Below are 23,861 nucleotides of genomic sequence, written 5' to 3' on the forward strand. Positions count from 1 at the left end.
AAGATTCGTTTTGCCCTCTATACCTTCTGCTGGCACCTTCTAGGAAGCTCTCAAGTACCTGCTGAGAGCACACGTTAAGCAACTGGAGGAAGAGGTACCTGATTTGCTAAGACCAGTGCAGGCTCTCTGGTAGAGAGGGGAGGATGGGCCCGCCTGCAGGCATGTGGTCTGTTACCTTTTGCGGAACTGGTTGGCTGCTTACAGTGAGTGCAGGCCTGCAGGAATGCTGAGTCACAAGAGTACTTAAATATTCTTATGCAATCTTTTTAACAAATAGTGAAATGAGACAAGTTGATTAAAGACCATTCATTTAGGTTGCTAAGAGTTCAGAGAGTATCTGGAATTTTTAACCATATGCTTTATTTGATGTCAACATCAAAGGAATATTTAAAAAGTTGAATTCAAACCCATAAATTAGTAACATTTCAAGTTAATTGCATAAAAAAGTTGCTTTGTGTCTTCCCACACCATATATATCTGTACATAAGCCTCTGCATTTCAAAGCACTTGTCACTTATAAAGTGAAAGCTTTCAAAATGCCAGGTAAACATTTGCTCATTATTTTTTTTTAAAACAATACTCCTTTGGAAAATTTCTCCTTGTGCTTAAAGTTCATCTTTGCATGTCCATTTCTGGAAAATTCTCTGGAAAAAAATAATCTAGAAACTGTTCTGGAAACAAAAATCATAGCAGGCAAGGGCTAAGTGCAGACATAAGCAGCTCCATTTTATAAACAAAGTTTCGACCTTCCATTTTATTCCACTGAACTTCTTTGAATGGTCCACGAAGATGATTCCATTTGCTATCTTGTAAAACATCACTTTTGGGAAGATCTTTACACTGGTTACGGGGAAACTGAACCATGATCTTGCTGCCACTTTCAGGGCCGTTACGAACTGTGGAACAACACAAAAATAATACAGTCAATTTCCAAACTAGAAAACAAAGGTCCCACAATTTTCTACCAACTTGAAATCTCATTTGAAAGTGCTTGTCACCCAGCCCCCCCCAAAACCCCAAAAGCCTTTTTATAATAGACTAGGTTGGTATAAATATTCATGAATTACTGTTTGTACCATAAAAATACAGCAAGATGAATTCTGGCTTAGGAAAGTCAAATGTCCTATGTGTTTTCAGAAAACCAATTGATTTCTTTCTAAAACATCTGATACACACTCAATATATAAGGAAACCCAAATATTCAGAATCAGTACTAGGAGAGATGAAGGCAAGATTATTCTGAATTAAGAACCTCAGGTTTTGGGCAGCCCAGGTGGCTCAGCAGTTTAGCGCCACCTCCAGCTCAGGGCGTGATCCTGGAGACCCGGGATTGAGTTCCACATTGGGCTCCCCATAGGGAGCCTACTTCTCCCTCTGCCTGTGTCTCTGCCTCTCTCTTTCTGTGTCTCTCATGAATGAATAAATAAATAAATAAATAAATAAATAAATAAATAAATAAAATCTAAAAAATAATAAAAAAAAGAACTTCAGGTTTTAACGAGGCTTCATTACTCAGCAAAGAAGAAATGGGTATTTTGAAACTCTTATGGATAAGGACCTAGCAATGATCAAGCCTGCAGATTCACAAGCTGTGATTCTGTGGGGAAAACTTTCAAATTACTCTTTCAAGTATTTACAGAGCAGGTATTAGAAAAGACCACACTAAACCTGCAAATACTCCACACATAATTTTCTACTAGATAATGTGTCTGTTTACTCAAGTGCCCTAGTCATTGTGGGTGCTTAAAAATCACCTCTCCTCTCTATTCCATCCCTTTACATCAGATGGATCTTTAGGATCAGATGTGACTCTTGCCTATTTGCAGCTGTACATTTTTCCCAAAGCATTTATCCATCAAAGATTTTGAACTGCAGGAGTAACAATGCTGATGGCAGTTTTCAGAGCTCTTGGGAGAATGTGTCACCAAGCAAAACATTTTTTATCATCACTAGAAAGAGAAGTAATTATCTGTTGCTCTGAATAAGGACCGTGATCAAATAAATGCTCAAACTCCTATATGAACTCGCTGCAGAGAGAAATTACTCTGAAGTACGTCTAACTAGTACAGGTGAAGACTAAGGCCAGACTCCCAAAGGTGTCCTCCCATTCAAAGCAGCAGCTGGTACCTGAAATAGCATAGTCGCCACTCGGGGAAGCCACCGTGATGGCAGACGCATTGCCGATGCTCTCTATGGGCCCAAGTCCCACATGGTTACTGAAGCTGAGCACCTGCCAGCCCATAACCTTGGCGAGCTGCTGAACTGCATGCACCTGATGCTGTGACATCTGTGAATGAAAAAGGAAACTTTACGCACAACTACCATGGAGACTGACTTTGCAGCAACTTGATGGCAGGACTGGAAACTCTTGTTGGGGTGCTCACTGCCTGGTACAGGAATCTTCCTCCGTGACTACTGTGGGGAGGATCCCGCCTTCCACTGTGGAGGCTAGAAGAGCCTGATACTCATTCTCCAGGCCCATCGGCAGCATGACTGCAGGAACAGGATCTAGAGTTGGCTGACTGGCGACTCCTACCTGGATCACAGCATGTGGAGCAGCATCAAAAGTAGCAGGGTGTGATTATCTTGCAGTTTCCCCTTCAAATCTACTCGCCACCCTTCTCTGCCCAGGGAGGATCACCCATATAGTTACATTAGTGGGCTTTGGGTGGGGTTCAGATAATAGGAGTAAGGTCAGGCATTTATTCCCCTGGTGCCCCTCCCCTGTGAGGTTGTATCCTGTGACAGAAGGTGTGGTTTTCTCAAAGTGGTGTGTTCCACATGACTCTCCTTCAGGGTACCCACAAGCCCTCCTCTTATCTCTTTGGCTTAGGACTGCTGACCACTGAGTCCCCCAGGCCTGGTTACCCGGTTATGACTAGCATTAGGTTACCAAGCTTTCCCTGGTGTTCACCTACACCCACACTTTTGTAAATCCTTAGTGAAATGACTGAGCGTGCCCCCTAGCTCCTGTTATAATCCTGAATGATACACTGGGGCAATGTGGAGTGCAGTCCGCCACCAGTGCTGAAGGCAGTAGGGTCAGGACGGCAATGGTGGCGTTGCCCTGGCTGTGGTTCTCACCAGGAGGCTTCCTTTGATCCCTGCCCATTTGCGAGCCTTCCCATTGATTCTACCCTTCCAATATATTTCCAATATATTTTCATGCTTAGGGTGACCAAAGTCATTTTAGGTGTAACCAACCAAGAGCTGCCAAACCTCACAAATGCATTTTATTTACGTGACGCCAAAGAAGCTAATCAGTATAAAAGATTACTGCTTTCAGGATGGAGGGCATCAGTATTTTTTTTTTAATTTTATGTGAAATATAAAGGTGTATGTTGTGAAAGGTATATTATTAGCATTTCTGAACTTACCCCCTTTCTCCCACAACTCAGTTTTTCATTAGATTATCACAACTCCATGAAGAATGTAGGAAAAATACTCTTCTTCATTTTTTAGATCAGGAAAGAAAGGTCCAAAAGTTTGTCTACTGTCGCAAAGCAAATTTGTGGTGGAGCTGGGACTAGAACCCAGCACCTTCCATGCTGCCCCTGAACACTGAAGAACTCTTTCGTAGGGCTTAAGTAAAATAGTCCACTTATCATGGAGAATGGTCATTATATTTTTGTATCTGATCTCCACTTCTCTGGTTTTCTGGGGTTAATACTTCTTCACTTTTATGTGGTCCCAAAGGGGTTGTAAAGTTTGGCTAACATGAGAGGAAGTTTGTAATCTCAGAGCTGGTCCTTCATCTTAAACTAACTGGAAATAAATCTAGGATAGTTTATCAACATTTTTCAATTAACCCAGAGGCTGTAACATGTAGATATTAGATAAATGGCAGAAAAAAACTGGCTTTCTTTTTATAAATTTAATATACTTGAACTCTGTTCTTTAAACGGTGATGAACAGCAGGGACTTAGGACTTGCCATCCATAACTCTTACCTGGGACAGAAGGAAATCCTGGAGCTCCTGCTCCTGATGAGACAATGCAATCACTCTTCCATCTCTGTGTACCACTCGGATCTGCTCAATTCCGACATTTAACTGCAGCTGAATGGACCTTTATAGACACACATACTAAAAATCAGAAATGTTCAAAATTACCTTATACTGAGCCACAAACATTAAACCTTAACATCAAAGACACAGAAAATACTAATTTTGAGAACCTGTGCAAACACCTAAGGGGGAAAGGAGTCTTCTTAGGGTCAACGTACCCCTCAGAATCCCACAGCCTCCCCTGGGCCACTGAGCTCTGGTCTGCTTAGAAAGATGCAGGAGAAGAAGCACAGCCTGCCAGCCAACCATCATCCACTGCTCCTCTTCTCTGGCAGTCCTTCCACCTTTGTTGCAGTGAGAGGAGATCTATGCTGGGCACATATGGGGCCCACACTGACTTAGAAACCTCATTCCCTGTAGGAGCCACATGTTCTCATAACAACTCCATAGGCACAGTTTCCTGGGGCTCCACAAAAAATACTGCCCAGTTTCAGAAGTCACCTCATCTGGGGAAATCGAAAAGCATCTCTGTCAGGCATTTCTAATCTCTTCCAGTCCAAATCTATTTTACCAGTTTGGGATCATTTTTGTGAAAAGTAATGTTGCCTAGTAACCCAGATGGCATCCTTTCTTCTCAGGTTACTAGGGGACAACAGCTAGAGAATTAACCAAGGAGCAAATTCTCATATAGAAAGGGAAAAAGCAAAAAAAAGAAAAAAAGAAAAAAAGAAAAAAAAAGGGAAAAGCTTAAAGGGAAAAGCTTTTTGTTAATTCTATGTCTATGGCCTCTCTTGAAATAATCAGCAAACAAGTCAGAAGAGGTAGTACTACATTAAATTGGCTTACATCAAACAAAGAAACCCATAAAATAACATGACAATGACATTCTTCCAAACCAATCACAAATTTTTAGCATTAGTATATGACATGTACAAGAAATGTGAAATTCCTCAAATCTAACCACCTAGATGAACAATGCTTATCTTTCCACATTTGAGAGTACCTGTTTTTTAGACTTTACAGTGAACATTTAGGGATAAAACATTTTGGCAATTATCCCTATAAAATTATAATTTTGACACAGTAAAAGTTTACACATTTCTTTCAAAGAAAACCACAGAATTCAGAAGCTTCAAAAGACAAAACTCATAAACTTAACCAAATTTAAAAAATTCTGATTACTATTGGTAGGAGCATAGTTGTGGCAGCCACTCTGAAAAGCAATTTGGTAACATTAATAAAAATTTTAAAGGTTCTTATCTTTTGACCCAGCAATTACACTTGTAGGACTTCACCCTACAGATATATCTAAACATGCAAAAGTTGTGCTGGCATCCAACTAAAATTTTCAGAAGCAAAAGGCTGATTAGAAGTCATGGTCGGGGATCCCTGGGTGGCTCAGTGGTTTAGTGCCTGCCTTTGGCCCAGGGCATGATCCTGGAGACCCGGGATCGAGTCCCATGTCAGGCTCCCCGCAGGTAGCCTGCTTCTCCCTCTGCCTGTGTCTCTGGCTCTCTCTCGCGCGCTCTCTCTCTCTCCCTGTGTGTGTCTCATGAGTAAATAAATAAAATATTAAAAAAAACCTCATGGTACATATAATGAAACACAATAAAGCTTAAAGAATGAAGTAAATCTGATATAGTGATAAGGAGTATTTAGTAGTATTCACCAATACTACTAAAACACCCACACACACAAATTGGAAATGACTGTTGATAGGTATAGGGTTTTTTTTTGGGACAATGGAAATGTTCTGGAATTAGATAGTGATGACGGTTATATAACATAAGGAATATACTCAAAACCATTGAACTGTAAAATGTTTTTTATTTTTTTTAAGTAGGCTCCACACCTAACATGGAGCTTGAATTCATGCCCCTGAGATTTAGAGATTAAGAGTCATATGCTCCAGCATCCCTGGTGGCGCAGTGGTTTAGCGCCGCCTGCAGCCCAGGGTGTGATCCTGGAGACCGAGGATGGAGTCCCACATCGGGCTCCTTGCATGGAGCCTGCTTCTCCCTCTGCCTGTGTCTCTGCCTCTCTCTCTCTCTCTCTCTCTGTGTTTCTCATGAATAAATCTTAAAAAAAAAAAAAAAAAAAAAAAAAAAAAAAAAGTCATATGCTCTACTGACTATATCAGCCAGGCACCCCTCAACTATATACTTTAAAATATTGAATTTTTGGTTATGTGAATTATGTCTCAATATTTTATTTTATTTATTTTTAAAAAAATTTTATTTTTTACATCTTTTAAATTTAAATTCAATTTGCCAACACATAGTATAACACCCAGTGCTCATCCCATCAAGTTATGTCTCAATGTTTTAAAGCACACAATATTGTAGTTTTAAAAGCAGGTTATATATGCTTGTAAATGTAGACTTTCCTGGAAGAAGGCATAGAAAAATATTTTAAGTGCTTGCTTCTGGGGGTGCCTGGGTGGCTCAAGTCCATTAAGTGCCTGACTTTGGCTCAGGTCATGATCTCGGAGCCCTGCATCAGGCTCCTCACTCAGTGGGTTAGTCTTCTCCCTCTCCTCTGCCCCTTCTGTGCCCCACCCCCACCCCATGGCTCATGTTCTCTCAAATTAAAAAAAGAAAAAAAGAAATGTGATTACTCCTGAGAAGTTCCAAGAGAATTACTTTCAACTTTAAGGAGAGTAAGTTGACCTCAGGTATAAAAGATGAAGAAAGGGGTGTTCTAGGATTTTCTTTCCCTCCTGATGCTGTCAAGACCACATTATCACTAACTCTTCTTCACAGAAGTTTAGAACCACTGGGTCCTATAGCCATAATCTCACATTTGTTTGGTCTTAGTCCTAAATGTAAATAACTCAAAATTGATGATTCTTTCCTTTTCCACTCTCACTCTCTTTGTGCTCACTCTCTTAACATTTTATTATGGAAATTTTAAAACACAAAGTATATAGTACTATAGGACTCTATATAAACAGTAGTATACACGAAAGTTAATATAATGAAAGCCAATGGCCCCATCACCCAGCTGTAACGGTTAAAATGCATGCCAAACTTGTTTTATTTTACTCAACAGCTACTCTCCCACCATGCCCCAAATCACCCCAATTATTTCTTTAGGTATAGGGGAAGAAAACCATAATCCACCTTTACCCACCATCTTTTCCAGACTTATTTCCATTGTGTATTCTTTTCTATGTCCCATCTTTTAAATCATGCTCATGGACTATTTTTCATTTTTAAAAAATAGTGAATTAAAGCCTTGATATTAGAATAATTTGGGATGCCTGAGTGGCCCAGTGGTTGAGCGTCTGCCTTTGGCCCAGGGCATGATCCTGGAGTCCCAGGATCGAGTCCCACGTCAGACTCCCCGCAGGGAGCCTGCTTCTCCCTCTGCCTATGTTTCTGCCTCTCTCTGTGTCTCTCATGAATAAAAAAATAAAATCTTAAAAAAAAAAAAAAAAAAAAAAAAGGAGCAATTTAAGGGTATTATACCCCCCTACACTTAAGGGTAGTGATTTTGTTTCTGGTGTGTTTTGCTCACTAGAGACCACTGCAGCTAGTCAGTCTGCCTAAAATAAACACTGAAGTTTGAAAAATAACAGGTACTCATGGACCTTGATAAATGTTTGCTAGTGGTTCTCTCAGACTGACCTGGGGAAGGACACTAAAACTGTATCATGCCAATTGTCAAATTTCCAAGAGGCTCAGATGGAGGCAAAAAAATGCCATTCATGGCTACTTCCTAATTTTACTAACTTTGTTTACCATGCCCCGCCCCCCATTTTATTAAGATGTAACTGATATATATCATTGATTAGCTTAAGGTACATGAGTATCATAATGATTTATATATATTGTGATTTATTATATATATTGTGAAATGACCATCACAGTATGTTCAGTTGACCCCTATCACCTCACACGCTTCCCCATTTTTCTTTTCTTCTTGTGATAAGAACTTCTAAGACCTACTCTTTTGGTACTTTCAAATATACAACATAGTATTCTCAACTAGTCACTGCGTTGTACACTGCATCCCAGAACTTGTATGTTATAACTAGAAGTTTGTACCTTTTGAACACCTTTACCCATTCTGTCTCTGACCCTCACCCCACCTCCACCACCTCTGGCAACCAACAATTTGTTCTCTGTATATCAGCTTGTGATTTGTGAATGTAAATCAAACAGAATGCTTCTCTGTGAATGGTGGGGTCAAAAGTCATTTCACCCCCCTCTCAATCCTACTTTAAGGGCATAATCATGAACTAGGTTAGACATAGGTATAGCCTCACACCATGAAAAATCTACAAAACTGAGGCTGTTTTAGGCCAATATATGGAATATAGGCTGTAATCTAAACAGCCCTATTCACTTCACAAATACCCCAGACTCACCACCACAGCCTCTAGGCAACATCTAAAGCAGATCACTCTGAGGTGTGGCAGCTTCCTCTTCAATGACCAGGTAAAAAAAAATTTTTTTTTTTTTTACCACAACTCAAACGAGTGACATTTACCTAACAGAGATTATTCTAGACATTCTGATCTCTTATTCTTATACTCTACAGTTAATACAATTTACCGAAATGTTATGCCACCATAGCAAATAAAATCCAAAAATCTCAATGAAATCACTCAGCAATCAACATATAAAAAGCAACTAAACATTTTAAATAACTTATTTTTGATACTTACTTGCATATCTGTTCATAACCTTGTGATGTGATTAAAACCTTCACACTAGACTCATAAACATCATTAATATTCGACCAGTGTGCCTGTATCTGAGGGTCCTCAATGCGACTTGCTAAGCTGTCAATGGTCGCAGCAGTCCTTTTTTTAAAGAAGAGAGGTTGACATTTTTAAAAAGTCACCATATAAAATAGTTTATAAACCACTTATCAGTGTTATAGTTATGTGAAAATGAGAGGACTACTTTTCAAAAGTACTACATTTGAAAAGCAAAGAGTTTTTCCTTAAAAAAAAAAAAAAAAAAAGAAAAGTCAGAGGAGGTCAGAGGCGATGAAAGCCTCCTTGGGGCGCCCACCACGAGGATGCTCAGGGCCACACTACAGTATGTGCTCACCTTCCTATGAACTCCAGTTTGTTTTCTTTCAGGAAAGCTTATCAGAAGGGCACGCTTAGGGGACAAACCTCAGCTCTGAAAAGAATGCAAGTCACTCCCAGATGGCAGTGCTTGGTCCCTAGTAACATGTGACATGCTCACAGCTGAGGCCCATTAGAGTCGCAGAATGAGAAACCCTTTTCCTGAGAAGCCAGAGTTTCTGCACAACAAAAACCTTGTACTCCAAGAAAGATAAATATGCTATGTACACATGACAGGTTATGATTCCAGTCCTTTTTATGCACCAAAGACTGGAATAAGTGCTTTGATGAGTCCTATCTTTTCATCTCATTAATGACCCTGTCGAGTACATACCACCTTCATCCCTATTTTTCAGTCTAGCAATGCTTAGTAATTTCCTTAAGGTCATACAGCTGGGAGCTGGGCACAAAACTGGCAGTCTAACTCCACAGCCAAAAACCTTGGAGTGTAACCCTAGAGCCAGTAATCCTTCTTTCCTTATCTTATCCACACTAATTAACAGCCACTGCCCAGCACCAAAGCACAAATCATGAAAGTCAACCAACTATGGAGGTTCTTGGTTTCCAGTTACATGATTCTAGCACTTGACTGGAAAGAGAAGGAAAAGCAGGAAGAAATGCAAACAGCCACTGAGGACAAGGGGCACTTACATAAACGGGCTTGGGATATGTTCTTTTATGCTTCTGCTCTAATACTGGTTTCTTTCGATCCCTTAACTTTCTCTTCCTTTTCTGTGATTTGTTTCCTTGAGTGTTTCAAAAATCCCTACAGTGGGGATGCCTGGGTGGCTCAGTGGTTGAGCGTCTGCCTTTGCCTCAGGTCATGATCCTGGGGTCCTGGGATCGAGTCTTACATCAGGCTCCTGCAGGAGCATGATGCATGAAAAAAAAAAAATCTAGAAAAAAAAATATCCCTACAGCACATAGATATGTATAGGAGACTGCTCATCTTAGTATTATGTTTCAACGAACTGGAAATATAAAGTATCTGGCAATTAAGAATTGGTAAAGAAATCAGAGAATATTCACATAATGGGTTATTACATAGCTAGTAAAGTATCTCTGAAAAACATTTAACAAAAGATGAAAAAGATTTACAAGATTAAGTGATAGCAGGCTATAAAATTTTATGATTGCATATTTTTTTTTTTAAAGATACACACTCTGACGCATATATATCAAAACACAGAAGCATGTTAATAGTAGGTCTTATTGTGCATGGTATTTATACGAATGAAGCTGATACACTGGAACATTATCTTTATAATGGGGTGAAATGGGAACATTTTAAAAGGTCTGCTTCCAAGACTGTAACTGTAACTCTGAAATGTGTAATGGTTCTAAAAACAGCTACTTTCATGCCCCTTTTGGTTATAATTAAAATGCACAAATGAAAGTAACAACAGTAACCTATCATATTTTATTGTTTATTGTTTATTTTTTTTAAAAGATTTTATTTATTTATTCATGAGATACAGAAAGAGAGAGAGAGAGGCAGAAGACACAGGCGAGGGAGAAGCAGGTTCCATAAGGGAGCTCGACGTGGGACTTGATCCTGGGTCTCCAGAATCACACCTGGGCTGAAGGCACTAAACCGCTGAGCCACCCAGGCCTGCCCTATTTTATTGTTTATAAGGAACTTCTGCATACTTTATTTAACTTGATCCTAAGACCAGCCTCCTGTATTCTTAATTGAAAGAGAAAAAGGTGGAGGGCCACAGACATGAAAACGAAGTTAGTTAGCAAGTGACTAAGCCCTGGCTTAGACACATTCTTTACCCCAAAGGCACCATGCTGTCTTCTCTAACATGCCTTCCTAATTCATTTTACTAAAAGCTTCAGATTTAAGTTTTCACTTGAAGACTATAAACTAATGTGCTATTAAAATCATGACTTGTATTAGCAGGGAAAAACTAAAAATCAAAAAAAAAACAAAAACAAAACAAAACTATCACCGATAGGAGAGTGAGCCCAAAAAACTATCACCGATAGGAGAGTGAGCCCATACGTGAAAGTCTGTTGTTCTAGCAAAGCACAATTCTGAATGAAGTTACCAACAGCCCTCTTCACCAAGGACCAAAAATAAAATCAAGAGCACTTCTAGCTTTTGAAAAAGATACACTGAGGTCCAATCATGCACAGTTCTTTTGTAAATGTGTACAGAAGTGAGATGAGCTTCAGAGCTACACAGACCTGGGCACAGATCCTGATTTTGCTACTCGTTAGCCTGTTTGAGCAAGCTACACATGTCTGTAGACTTCAACCTCTCATCATTGAAAATGGGCTACCACCATCTCTGCCAGAGAACAAGAGCTAGATAAGTCAACACACAGGAAAGTGCCTTCCAGAGTCCTGAAATGTGGGGCAGCCAAAAATTGGGAAACTGCAAAAGAAGATTAAAATCAGTTCAGGAACAAGTATCTGGTGGATGGGTCACTGACAAAGGTGAGCAGTTCTAGGGCATATTCCTAGTCAGGTGTCTTTCAAAACTGTAGCCAGGGGATGCCTGGGTGGCTCAGCGGTTGAGTTTCTGCCTTCAGTTCAGGGTGTGATCCTGGAGTCCCGGGATCAAGTCCCACATCGGGCTCTCTGCATGGAGCCTGCTTCTCCCTCTGCCTATGTCTCTGCCTCTGTGTCTCTCATGAATAAATAAAATCTTAAAACAAAACAAAACAAAACAAGAAAAACACAACAGAACTGTAGCCAGCATTAAAAACCATCTGGAAAGGTCACATGGGCCTCTTCCCCAAACCTGACAGACCATCCCCAGCTACAAACTCTCACCTTGCAGCCACCCTCCTTCTCCCAGAAAAAAGTTACTGTGTGCCAAAAAGAGCATGTATGATTTTAACAATAAAGGAAAAGGACTGTAGTTTCAAAGAAAAACAGTGACTTTGTTCATCCTTACCTGCTCCTCAGGAAAATATGCTTTGCTTGTTTAATTATTTTTTCCAGAAGCCCTTCACTGGATTGTAGTGAATTAATTTCATTTTTATCAAAAGCTTGAGGACCTGAAAGTCTCATTCTCTTGTGACCAAAAGGTGCGCTTGCTGGATGGGGCATCATGATGGAACTCAAGGTCTGTTTATGAAACTGTAACAAGAATAGCCATTTTTTATTAATTTTTAATTGAAGTATAATTGACATATAATTTATATTACTTTAAGGCACATAACATGATTTGATGTTAGTATTTATTGTAAAATGATTCGTAACAAGTCTAGCTAATATCAGTCACCATAAAGTTACAAATTTTAAAAACATTTTTTTAAAACAACTAATACTTATATATTAAAGGCAGGGGAGGCTGGAATACACACTTCTATTAAGTTTCTCATGGGATTCTTTTGAAATTAGCCTAAACTGTGAACCAGCTCTCTGGAAACACAGAACTAGATAACCTGTAAGTAGAATGCATCCTGAAATAACACAACTATCCTATTCATAGGCTCTGGCAAGACATCTTCCCCATCACACTATCAGAATCACTCTTCCCTCTGCACCCTGCATGCTTTTTTTACATGCCTATATAGAACCTGTGGTATATTTCTACCACTACAAGCTACGCTTGGGGACAGAGACTGATAAATCTGATTATCCGTGTATTCCTCCAGCATTGAGCAAGGATCTCTCACATCACAGACAGTGAATGTCATTACCATGAGACTAATGAGGACTTCGCAGAAAGGAACTGTGCATATTCACTGCACCAAATAGCCTTACCACAATGCAAAAAGAAACATTTCTGTCTTTACCTCTCTAATTAGTAGATGCAAATTATGCTCTAAGACATAAAGATGGTCCTCTGGACTTTGCTTCTCAGTAGCAGATTTTTGGGATTTCTTATCATTTGAGGAATGGCACAAAGAAATCAGTAACTGTAAGCCTATTTATAAAAAGGAATAAAACAGATGCAGATAACCTAAGACATGGAAAAACACAATTGTCTTCATAAAGTATAATCACAGTCCATTCTCAAAAGACCTATTCTAAACCTGAAGATCAGGCTTCATGATTAACATTTCCAGGCCAAAATGACTATTTGTGAGTAAACTACTATGTATTTTAACACTTCAAATTCTATTGACCTACAATGTGGCTGTTCACCTTCAGCTGTAGTGAAAGACAGGTGAACAGAAGCTGTATATTTAGTTTCTTCTTGCCTTGAAATTAAAAAAACAAAACAAAACAAAAAACAAAACAAAACCCAACACTGTTTTTGAGAAAAACAAACACAGAGTTGGTATCTGGTCTTACTGACGTTCAGAAGACAGATACTCTTCCTTGCTGCCATGAAAACCAGGATGCAATTTTTCACTTCTAAAAACCCATTCCTTTGACAAGACCCAAGAAGATACGTCTCAGAACTTATATAAAAAACAAATGCACAGCTAACTACTGCTGTTTTTTTTTTTTTAGATTTATTTATTCATGAGACAGGGGGAGAGAGAGAGAGAGAGAGAGACAGGCAGAGGGAGAAGTGGGCTCCATGCAGGGAGCCCAACGTGGGACTCGATCCCGGGTCTCCAGAATCACACCCTGGGCTGAAGGCGGCACTAAATCGCTGAGCCACTGGGGTTGCCCCTAACTACTGCTCGAGTAATATAATTAAAATCCCAATGCCTCCAAAGTTAGGAATTTTATGGGTACTGAATAATCACTGTCTGACTGACATCTCATTTAGACAGTAAGACAGGATCCATGAAAATCTTCTACAAACGTTGTTAGCATAGACACCTGAAACTATTGTTGCTGAATAAGAGCACTGCTAGTACAAATGTTTAATATATACTATTCAAAATCCAAGAGTCACACTATTTAGGACACAGAATAGAATTAGCAATGTGGTTTGTTCTGCATGCTTTATGAGCTGCCATTGTGGATAGAATGCCACCTCTTTGCTCTTACTGTTCCCCCTACACAGCCAAATACATAGTTACCCCCTTTTCTGTTCCCCAAACCACAAAGTCCTACTTATAAACCCAAAAGGGCTGGTTGCTCTTACTTGGGAAGGGTTGAGAGATAATCTGGTTTTTCACCACAATGTGAGGGATCTGTGACTTAATTTGAACAGCTTCTCGGGAGAGCTGGGCAAAAATTTCTTTACACAAGAGAACATTTTGTGCTGCTTCTAATTTTGTCTGCCAATGTGGGGAACCTGAAAGAAAGGGAATATTTGGATGTATCAATTGTCTAAATATATTATGCAAGAATTGGCTTAAATCGCAATCTGAATTCGTATAATGAAAAGTTCAGAAAATACTACATTAGAGCATATCCTTTCTAAAATACAAAAATTTTCCTTTTTTTTACACAGAGGAAATTGGTGAAGATGTTCAATCTTAAAAAAAAAAAAAACTGCACGGGTGTCCATTAATGTTAACAGATTATAAATAATAAATTTCCAAATGTTCTTACTCCAAAGTACCTATTTTCCTCTCTACATTTATTATCAGTTTTACTTGGGAGTGTAAACTCAGACAGAACCAGAAGCTATAGGATAGAGCATAACCACACCACCTGGTTTGGATTTGGGAAAAGGTCGTTTGAAGAGGTTGACTGTGCCCAGATCACCTATGTCCGGAGCCTGTTTTTGTATTGAAACCTATGAGACAATAAAAACATGAAAAAGTGTTAGCAAATTAGCTTCTGGGCTAATAAGAAATTAAGTATTTTAAATACTTGACAAATACCTTGATATAGGCAGACCCTTCTAAATCACTAGGAATTTGAACATCAAGAGGACAGTAATCTTCAGGTATCTTCTTATCCAGATCAATATCTGTATTCTTTATTACTTCAAATGTACCATGATGGGGAAAGAGAGATCCTAATCGGGTATTAAACACAGGAACCAGTCAACACATTATTTTAACATACATTAAGTGTATAATAATATTTCACTGAATATTGTATCACTGAATCATAAATTAAACCCCACCAAAAATGTGTTTTGGGGGAAAGGGGTGGGGGGAGTAAGCAAAGGGAAGAAAGGAGGCGGAAATAAAGTTTTGTTAACCTCAAAAAAAAAAAAAAAGAAAGAAAGACTTCTTGGTTTAATGGTATCATACTATGAACTTCATGGGCCATCAAACTGTTTTATTCTAATGGGATTTGGCTGATAAAACTGATAAAATGGATGTACTTCTAGAAAGTACTTCCTCAGATTTATGCCTTAGCGATTAAACACTTCTGGAGCTAAGCCTCTGTAATAAGGTTGCAAATTAAGTGTTCTGAATCCAGCCAGAAGAACAAAATATCGCCTTTTTTTCAACTAGTTCCTAGATTGTTATGTGATACTTTTCTGTGTAGTTCAGAAGCCTGAGTAAGTTATTCTGGGCTGCTGAATGATGTGAAGAGCAGGTGGTTATATGTACCTGCTGTTTTGTAACATAGGAAGACGTTCAAGATCTTGCAATTAAAACAGAATGTAGGGACGCCTAGGTGGCTCAGCGGTTGAGTGCCTGCCTTCAGCCCAGGGCATGATCTCAGGGTCCTGGGGTCAAGTCCCCCATTGGGCTCCCTTTGGGGAGCCTGCTTCTCTCTCTGCCTGTGTCTCTGCCTCTCTCTGTGCGTCTCTCATGAATAAATACAATCTTTATTTTTTTTTAATTTTTAAAATATTTATTTATTGAGACACACAGAGAGAGAGAGAGAGAGAGGAAGGAAGAGACACAGGCAGAGGGAGAAGCAGGCTCCATGCAGGGAACCTGACGCGGGATTCGATCCTGGATCTCCAGGATCACACCCCGGGCCGCAGGCGGTGCCAAACTGCTGCGCCACCGGGGCTGCCCAATATAATCTTAAAAAAACAAACAAACAAACAAACAAAAAACAGAATGTAATCAAGTCCTTTTATAATCATAAGTAATAGTCCCATAAAGAGAAAGTGGGTAAAGTACCTGCATATAACTATTTGTTGAAAAGAACTTAAAATGTCCAGAGCCAGAAAGAACTACTTCTACAGACCACCCATTAAATGTTAAAAAAAGAAAAGAAAAAAGCCTTTGCCATCTGAATTCATCTTTGTAGTGGGATATTACCTTCAAAGTTCAGAATTCCTCAATTCACATCAATGCGGAGACAGGGGCTTCAGTATTGATTTAAACCTGCCTGCTATTAACTGTGGGACAATGATGGCTTACTTTGGCAAATGAGTCCTTTTAAAGTATCACTCTACTACTGTTATCACAATGATCACAGCCAGGACTCCTTGCCTCATCCTTTGACATTCAAAACTTTTACTCTACTGAGCTGTGAAACTTGTAAACTTTTACTATGTAGCTCCTCCTGAATATACCTTAGCAGTTTACAAGATACTACTATGATAATCTCCAGAAACCTATTACAGATCAACATAGAATTTATACAAAAAGATGCGAATTCAAGATCATCAAATTTTGGCATATGCCAACACAATCCATTCCTGCAGCCTTGGTTGAATGGGAAAAAAAAAAAAGGCGGCAGTGTTTTCACGGCCTTCTCTCTTTACCTAGGATGTGAAAACAGCTTAGATGACTTAAGGGAGAAAAAAGAATAAGGGAGAATAAAAACGTTTCTTTTTTTTCCTTTTATGCTTAGTTTTTAAGGGTTACAGATAAGCCCGATTGAGACTAAATGTCAAGTATGGTTCTGGGTGTGTAAATCTATATACTCATTCTTTAAACCTTCTGCTAAATGTATCATTATTCACCATGATCAAGTGGGATTTATTCTGGGCTGCAGGGGTGGTTCAATATTTGCAAATCAATTGAAATGATACACCACATTAGAAAAAAGGTAAGAAACATATGATCCTCTTAAAAAATGCAGAAAAAGGGACACCTGGGTGGCTCAGCGGTTAAGCATCTGCCTTCAGCCCAGGGCATGATCTTGGAGTCCTGGGATCGAGTCCCACGTCGGGGTCCCTGCATGGAGCCTGCTTCTCTCTCTGCCTGTGTCTCTGCCTCTCTCTCTGTCTTTCATGAATAAATAAAATCTTTAAAAAAAAATGCAGAAAAAGCATTTGACAAAATGAGGCATTCATTCTTGATAAAAACCCTCAGAAACAGATGGAACATACCTCAGTGTCATAAAAGCCATATACAAAAGACCCACAACTACTATCACCTGCAATGGGGAAAACTCAGAGATTTTCCACTACCATCAGGAACAAGACAGGGATGTCCACTCTCCCCATTACTGCTCTTCAACAAAAGCAAAAATGAACTATTGGAACTTCATCAAGATAAAAAACTCCTGGACCATGAAGGAAACAATCAAAAAAACTAGAAGGCAACCCATGTAATATGAGAAGATACTTGCAAATGACATATCTGATAAACGGTTAGTTTCCAAAATTTATAAAGAACTTATCAAACTCAACACACAAAAAATAAATAATCCCATTAAGAAATGGGCAAAAGACATGAATAGGCATTTTTCCAAAGAAGACATCCATATGGCAAAGTGACAGGAAAAAATGTTCACCATCACTTATCATCACAGAAATGCAAATCAAAACCATGATGAGATACCACCTCACACCTCTCAGGATGGCTAAAATTAACAACAAAGGGAACAACAGATGTTAGCGAAGATGTGGAGAAAAGAACCCTCTTGCAGTATTGGTGGGAATGAAAACTGGTACAGCCACTCTGGAAAACAATATGGAGGTTCCTCAAAAAGTTAAAAATAGAGCTACCCTATAATCTAGCAATTGCACTGCTAGGTATTTACCCAAAGGGTACAAAAATACAGATTTGAAAAGGTACATGCACCATGATGTTTATAGCAGCATTATCAAGAATAGCCAAACTACGAAGAGAGCCCAAATGTCTACCAACTAATGGATAGAGAAGATATGATGCAAGCGTGCATCCGTGCGTGTGTATGAATAGAATATTATTCAGCCATCAAAAAGAATGCAATCTTGCCATTTGCAACCACTTGTGGAACTAGAGTGCATTATGTTAAGCAAAATAAGCTGGTCAGAGAAAGACAAATACCATAGAATTTCACTCATATGAGGATTTAAGAAACAAAACAGATGAATATACAGGACGATGGAAACAAAGAGAAACAAACCATAACAGATTCTGCATGGAGGATTGATGGACTGATGAGGGAAGCGGGTGGGGGATGGCCTAGATGGTGATGGGGATTAAAGAGGGCATTTGTTGTGATGAGTGCTAGGTGTTGTATGTAAGTGATGAATCACTGAATTCTACTCCTGAGACCAATATTGCACTGTATGTTAACTAACTAGAATCTAAATAAAAATTTGGGGAAAAAAAATCCGTATAAAAATAAACATTCTGCTAATTATACCTAAAGGCACCTATATAAATAGTTTAGATACAATTATGTAAATATATTTATATAAGGCTATGATAAAAGTAATTTTAGCTTATCAAGTTTTGTGCACAGAAATTAAAACTTCAAAATGTAATGTATAACTAAGAAGCAACATACTACAGAACATATAACATTTCGATCAATCCTATAGTTTTGACAAACTATAGTTTTAAAGCATAGTTTTTTAACAGTGATCTATACCTGCACTTCTGTAGCTCAGATCTCCAAGAATTTTATCCCCCACTTTTCTGAGTTTCCAATGTTGCCGTAATCGCAAAAGCTCAGAGTTGAAGTCTCTTTGCAGCTTATTTTCTTGGTTTTCAGTAACTGATTTGGTCAGTCTTTCTGCCCCTTTTAGCAGGATCTGCGCTGCTCCAGCGAGTGACTTCTTTTTAGAAATCAACTGCAGTGTCTGAGGATTCTGTCAAAAACAAGCGTGTAGTTCTGTAATTTTAAGTGATTTCAACATTCTCTTAAGATACCTACTGAAGAGAAAATTCAGAAATTAAAGAAAAGCAGATTACATTGTTTTTTGAAAAATAACAACCTTAACCTATTTCTCTGGTCCACTCAAACTTATGCCAAACCACAAACACCACACTGGACTACAGATCAGAACTTATACCAACTCTGCCCAGCTTAGATGGGATTCTCCTGTCAAGTTGTGCGAATGCCCACCCCCATCCACGTGTATACCCTTTTGTGGCACTCAGACTTCTCATGGAAGTCTGTAATCCCTGCTAGAATGTCATCCACATGATGGTAAAACCTACTATGTCTACAGACCCTAGAACAATGCCTGGCACATAATACTTGATTTCTGGAATAAATAAGTGACCCCAATGAGTAGAGTTGTAAAATTATTTTCTATTGTGACAAGCTACTAATGTGCCTTTGGAATAAAGACTAAAGCCACACAGCATTAAAACTGATGCACTTCACCAAAGGCTGATTTTTCAAAAACTAATGAAAAATCATACTATATATGTTATATATACATACATAAATATCCGTAATCACCACGAATCTGTACTGTGGTAACCAGATACACTTCCAAGAAGCCAAGTTTAATAAAACAAAGTCTTCTGACTGCGTGAGTCAAAATCACCAAGTTTCATAAAATGTCACAGTAATCTTCTGACCATATTAGTCTCCTGAAGACTCCCATGCGGGAAGAGCACAGGAAGGTAATAAAGGCTGTGAGCTAGGAATAAGGTGTTAGAGTTCTCATCTTGGCTCTTTAACCACTGGCTTTACTGCATCTGAACACATCACACATCTCTCTTGGCCTCAGCTTTCTCTCTGTAAAACAAAGGAACCAGACTGGTCTTTAGGAAGTCTTTCAGCATAACATTTCTAGATTCTGAAACTATTACCACGAGTCATTATATTCAATTCACTTCACTTACAAATGGGTAAAAACAACCATTACTTCCTCTCCTTGCCACTAACCTGGTCACTGACCTGATGCTTGTTTTAAGCATCAGGCTTAAGTGCTGATGTGGCCTAAGTGGCCTCCCTAGTTTCAGGCTCTTCATTCACCAATTCATCCATTTTCCCTTTTGTCTTCTAATATTCAAAAACTGAACATGGTCTTCATCAAACTTCAACAATTTTACCTACCTTTCAGTAGCTTCCATAATTTGGCCTAGCTTTTCTAACCAGGCCCTAAAAAGAGGTTGAAGGGGAAAACCGAGGCTCTGAGAAAATCACTTGTTGAAGGACCCAGGGCTAGTGAGGGCAGAGGCAGGATTTGAACCCAGGTCGGTCTGCCTCCAAAGCCATTTTACCATCACGTTTTTGTGTAATGCGCTACAGACCAGTGATCCAGGCCGTAAAAATCTGTTACGCTCTGGGAAACTTTAGGGGTGCCTTGGGGCTCAGTCGCTTGGGCAGCTGGCTCTTAGTTTCTGCTCAGGTTGTGATCTCAGGGTCATGAGATCGAGGCCCCATGTCAGGCTCTGCACTCAGCAGAGTCTGCTTGTCCCTCCCCCTCTGCTCCTCCCAATGCTCCTGCTCTCTCTCTCTCTCTCTCAAATAAATAAATCTCTTTAAAAAATCTAGAAAACTTTATTACATTATTAATGAAACTTAACTCTTCCAAGGGTCACAAGGCCATTAATAAAATGATAAAAGAGATGCTGTTTTAAACCGGTTTTGTCTTTTAGATCTTCATCTGGACTTAATTTTGCATGAAAGGAAAAGGAGACAATAGGCACACATCCTGAGAGGTGGTCCTGGGACTTCATAAAATGGTACCATTATTCAACTGAAGCCCACACATACCTGTTTTGGAGGAAGTGCATCCTGAGAGACAGGATCAAGAGTCATAAATTTTTTATCCCTCACAATACTGAGGACATCGTAGAGAACACACATCTCTGTCAGGGCACTTCTCAAATTGTTCCTCACTGAGTCCCAAGGCCAAAGGGAAGGTTGAAATTTCACCAATCCTAAAAAGAGAAAGAAAAAAAGAAATTCACAGGTATGAGTTACACTGACTAGAAGACAGAAATCTCATTTAGATGATGTTAAGTACTAAAAGAAGAAACAATGACTTTATTTCAAATAGTTTCCTGTTTTATCCCATTCCGTCCACATTTTCTTGAATCTCCCTTAATATTTAAGTTAGCACTCCTATAACGGCAAAACAAACACGGTTAAATCTAACATTCCATTCCAACATTATAGGGAGGTATTTCAGTATTTTTTAAGATTTATGCAACCCTTTGAAATAACCTTTTTCTTCCAGCTTTTAAAACTTGAATAATTGGAGAGAACTTTCAAAATACATTACAGTACAAAAGTAAAAATGACCTATAAGTGGCAGTATTCACATATTAAACAATGTTAACATCCCTTCCAACCTTTTATATCATTTTGTTAAATTTCACCAATACATGCTCACTACAGAGAGTTCAAAGGGAGAGAGTAAAAAAGTAAAAGTTTTCCCTTATTCCCCACCCCTAATTCTCTCCCCTCCTCAGAGGTAATCAATATTAACAGCTGAGGCATAAATGTCCAAATGTTTTTCAATGCACTTACATATATTTACTTCCATTTTCTATTACTTGTGTTTTTCTCCAATTATTATGTCCTAGAGATACTTCCACACCAGCACATATAGCTCTATTTCATTCTTTCAACACTGTTTGGTATTCTGGAGCATGGATGTACAGTAAGTTTAACCATTCCTATGTAATGGATACGTATGCTGGTTTCACTGCCAGTAGTGGTAAACAACTAAACACACATCTGTGTACGTGTACAACTTTTTCTGTAGGTTAAATTCCTAGCTGTGATTTAGTGGGTCAAAGGAGATGCACATTTAACAGTTTTGACACATCGTGAACTGCTAAGCCATCTTCCAAAAGGTTTTTCCAATTCACATTCCCAACACTGGATACTAGGTCTTTTAAGTTGCTGCTAATGTCATGCACGAGAATAGTGTTTTAATGATGTTTTAATTTGCCTCTCCCTACTAGTAAGATCTGAAGTCTTTTTCTGTGAGCTGTTTATACCTTTGGGCTATTTTTCAGTGAGTTGTCCTTTTTCCCCCCAGTTTGCAGGGAATGTCAGAGATAGCAACCATTGTGCGCCCTATATGCTACAAAAACTTTCCAGTCTCTCATTTATTTTCTTACTTTGTGGCACCTTTTTCCATTATTACTTTAAAATGTTATGTCACTCATTAATCTCTCTTTGGCTTTATAATTTCTGTGCTCCCTATCTTGCTTAAGGTCTTTTCTGCTCCCAAAGTTCTATAACTTGCTTCCAATTTTTCTTTTATTTTCTTCATTTGTGTTTCAATCCTTGTGGAGGTAATCCGAGTGTGAAGTATGGGACAGTATTTACTTTTTACTTCCAAATGGACCCCCAGCTGTCCTAACACCAGTGGCTCGAAATGCCATCTTTAAATTCCTACTTACAGGCGGTCTGTTGCACATACCCAAACACAGAATTGTATTTTTTAATCCCTGACCATAACGAGAATCCAAACCCCACTCATACTTTTTCTACTATTCTCTGCTAACCAACCTCCCTTCTGTTGTGTTTTCTCTGTAACCCATTTGCTACGTGGAATCCAGTAATCTTTTTAACAATCATCTGTCTACTTAAAATCCTTCCAAAATGTTCAGTTGTCCTTTAAAAAAATTTTTTTTAGTTTATTTATTCATGAGAGACACAGAGAGGAGGCAGAGACACAGGCAGAGGGAGAAGCAGGTTCCGGGCGAGGAGCCCGATGCGGGGCTCGATCCCAGGACCCCAGGGTCACGCCCTGAGCCGAAGGCAGACGCTCAACACGAACCACCCAGGTGCCCCTCAGACGTCGTTAATCTCGACCTACCGGCTCGACCCCGCCTACCTGTTAGCCCTTGCCTCGTATTCCACTCAATACCGAGCTCTCTCTCCTCAGTGGGTGTTGTTAGCACCCTCCAATTGCAGAAGGAAGCAAAGCAACTCGACACTAAGCGGCAGGGCAGCGCCAGGAACCGCAGGGCTCTTAACCGAGTGTGCCCCGTTACAGCCCCGGACGCCCCATCAGTGGCAGTGTCTCTAATGCCTCAGCTCCAGAAGCCGTGCAGGAGAATTAAGGGGCGGGCAGCGCCCTAACTGTCCAGCCGTACAAAGCCCCCGTACAAACACCCCAGCACGGGTGTTTCCAGAATTCGCTCACGTCCCGCACCTCCCGGGCGGGCGCCCGGACCCGCCGCCGACCGCAGCGGCCGCACGCTCGGGCCTCACCTTCCTCGTCGTCCTGGTCCGCGCTGGAGCCGCCGGCCGCCCAGTCCTGCGCGTCGCCGTCGGCGCCCGCCGCCTCCTCCTCCTCGGAGCCCGAGCCCTGGCTGAAGTCGATCCGCTGCGCCAGGCGCGCCAGGTTCTGCGACATGGACAGCGGCTGCAGGTACGTCTCGGTGCCATCCAGGCCCACCTCCTGGACCTGCTTCTCGCAGGCCGACTCGATGCTGATGCGCACGGCGCGGACTCCAGACATGCTGGCGGCGGCGGCCCGAAGCCCGAGGCGCGGAGCAGAGGCGCCTCCGCGGACCCCGGAATCCCCGCGCCGCGGTGGGGCGGGAGACAAAGCCGAGGTTCCTCGCGACGTTCCCGGAAGGCCCCGGAGCTCCCCGCCCCGCAGGGCCGGCGCTCCCGGCTTCCGGAGGAGCGTTTCCGGCTCTCCCCGCGCAGCTGCGGAAAAGACTTCCCGGCCCGCGGGGGGCGTGGCCTGCGGCGGGGGGCGGGAGGAACGCCTCCGGGACCCACGCTCCGGGCGTGGATTGGCCGGTCCGTACTGTCCGTCTCTCTGTCAAGTGTGCTCGCAGGGCTGCGGGGTGGAAAGCCGGGAAGGCCAAAGCAAGTAGAGAAAAGGCAGCGGATGAGTCCCTCTGGGGATGCTGAGATCTGAGGATCTACACCTAAAGAAACATGCCTGAA

The 23,861-nt window shown here is 40.4% G+C and overlaps 1 protein-coding gene across 1 annotated transcript; it reads right to left on the reverse strand.

Annotated features, from left to right (window-relative positions):
- Window positions 1–338: 338 nt before the first annotated feature.
- MED17 (mediator complex subunit 17) lies at window positions 339–23,603 on the reverse strand. The gene is made up of 12 exons (XM_025419284.3): window positions 23,172–23,603; window positions 20,712–20,878; window positions 18,627–18,846; window positions 14,783–14,919; window positions 14,610–14,694; window positions 14,095–14,247; window positions 12,845–12,975; window positions 11,998–12,182; window positions 8,679–8,816; window positions 3,950–4,067; window positions 2,128–2,287; window positions 339–896 (listed from the first exon to the last, which is right to left on the reverse strand). The coding sequence occupies exons 1-12, from the start codon at window positions 23,419–23,421 to the stop codon at window positions 685–687; spliced, it is 1,956 nt and encodes a 651-aa protein (XP_025275069.1). The 5' UTR covers window positions 23,422–23,603; the 3' UTR covers window positions 339–684.
- Window positions 23,604–23,861: the final 258 nt, after the last annotated feature.

Source organism: Canis lupus, chromosome 21, assembly GCF_003254725.2.
Source record: "Canis lupus dingo isolate Sandy chromosome 21, ASM325472v2, whole genome shotgun sequence".
Classification (NCBI taxonomy): domain Eukaryota; kingdom Metazoa; phylum Chordata; class Mammalia; order Carnivora; family Canidae; genus Canis; species Canis lupus.

Bases quoted from the DNA above. Each gene is read 5' to 3' on its own strand.
- MED17 (XM_025419284.3), bottom strand. From the start codon at position 23,421: ATGTCTGGAGTCCGCGCCGTGCGCATCAGCATCGAGTCGGCCTGCGAG. The intron at 20,879-23,171 runs GTGAGGCCCGAG...TTCTCTTTTTAG, and splicing joins GGACCAGGACGACGAGGAAG to GATTGGTGAAATTTCAACCT. The intron at 14,920-18,626 runs GTATAGATCACT...ATACCCGATTAG, and splicing joins TCTGAGCTACAGAAGTGCAG to GATCTCTCTTTCCCCATCAT.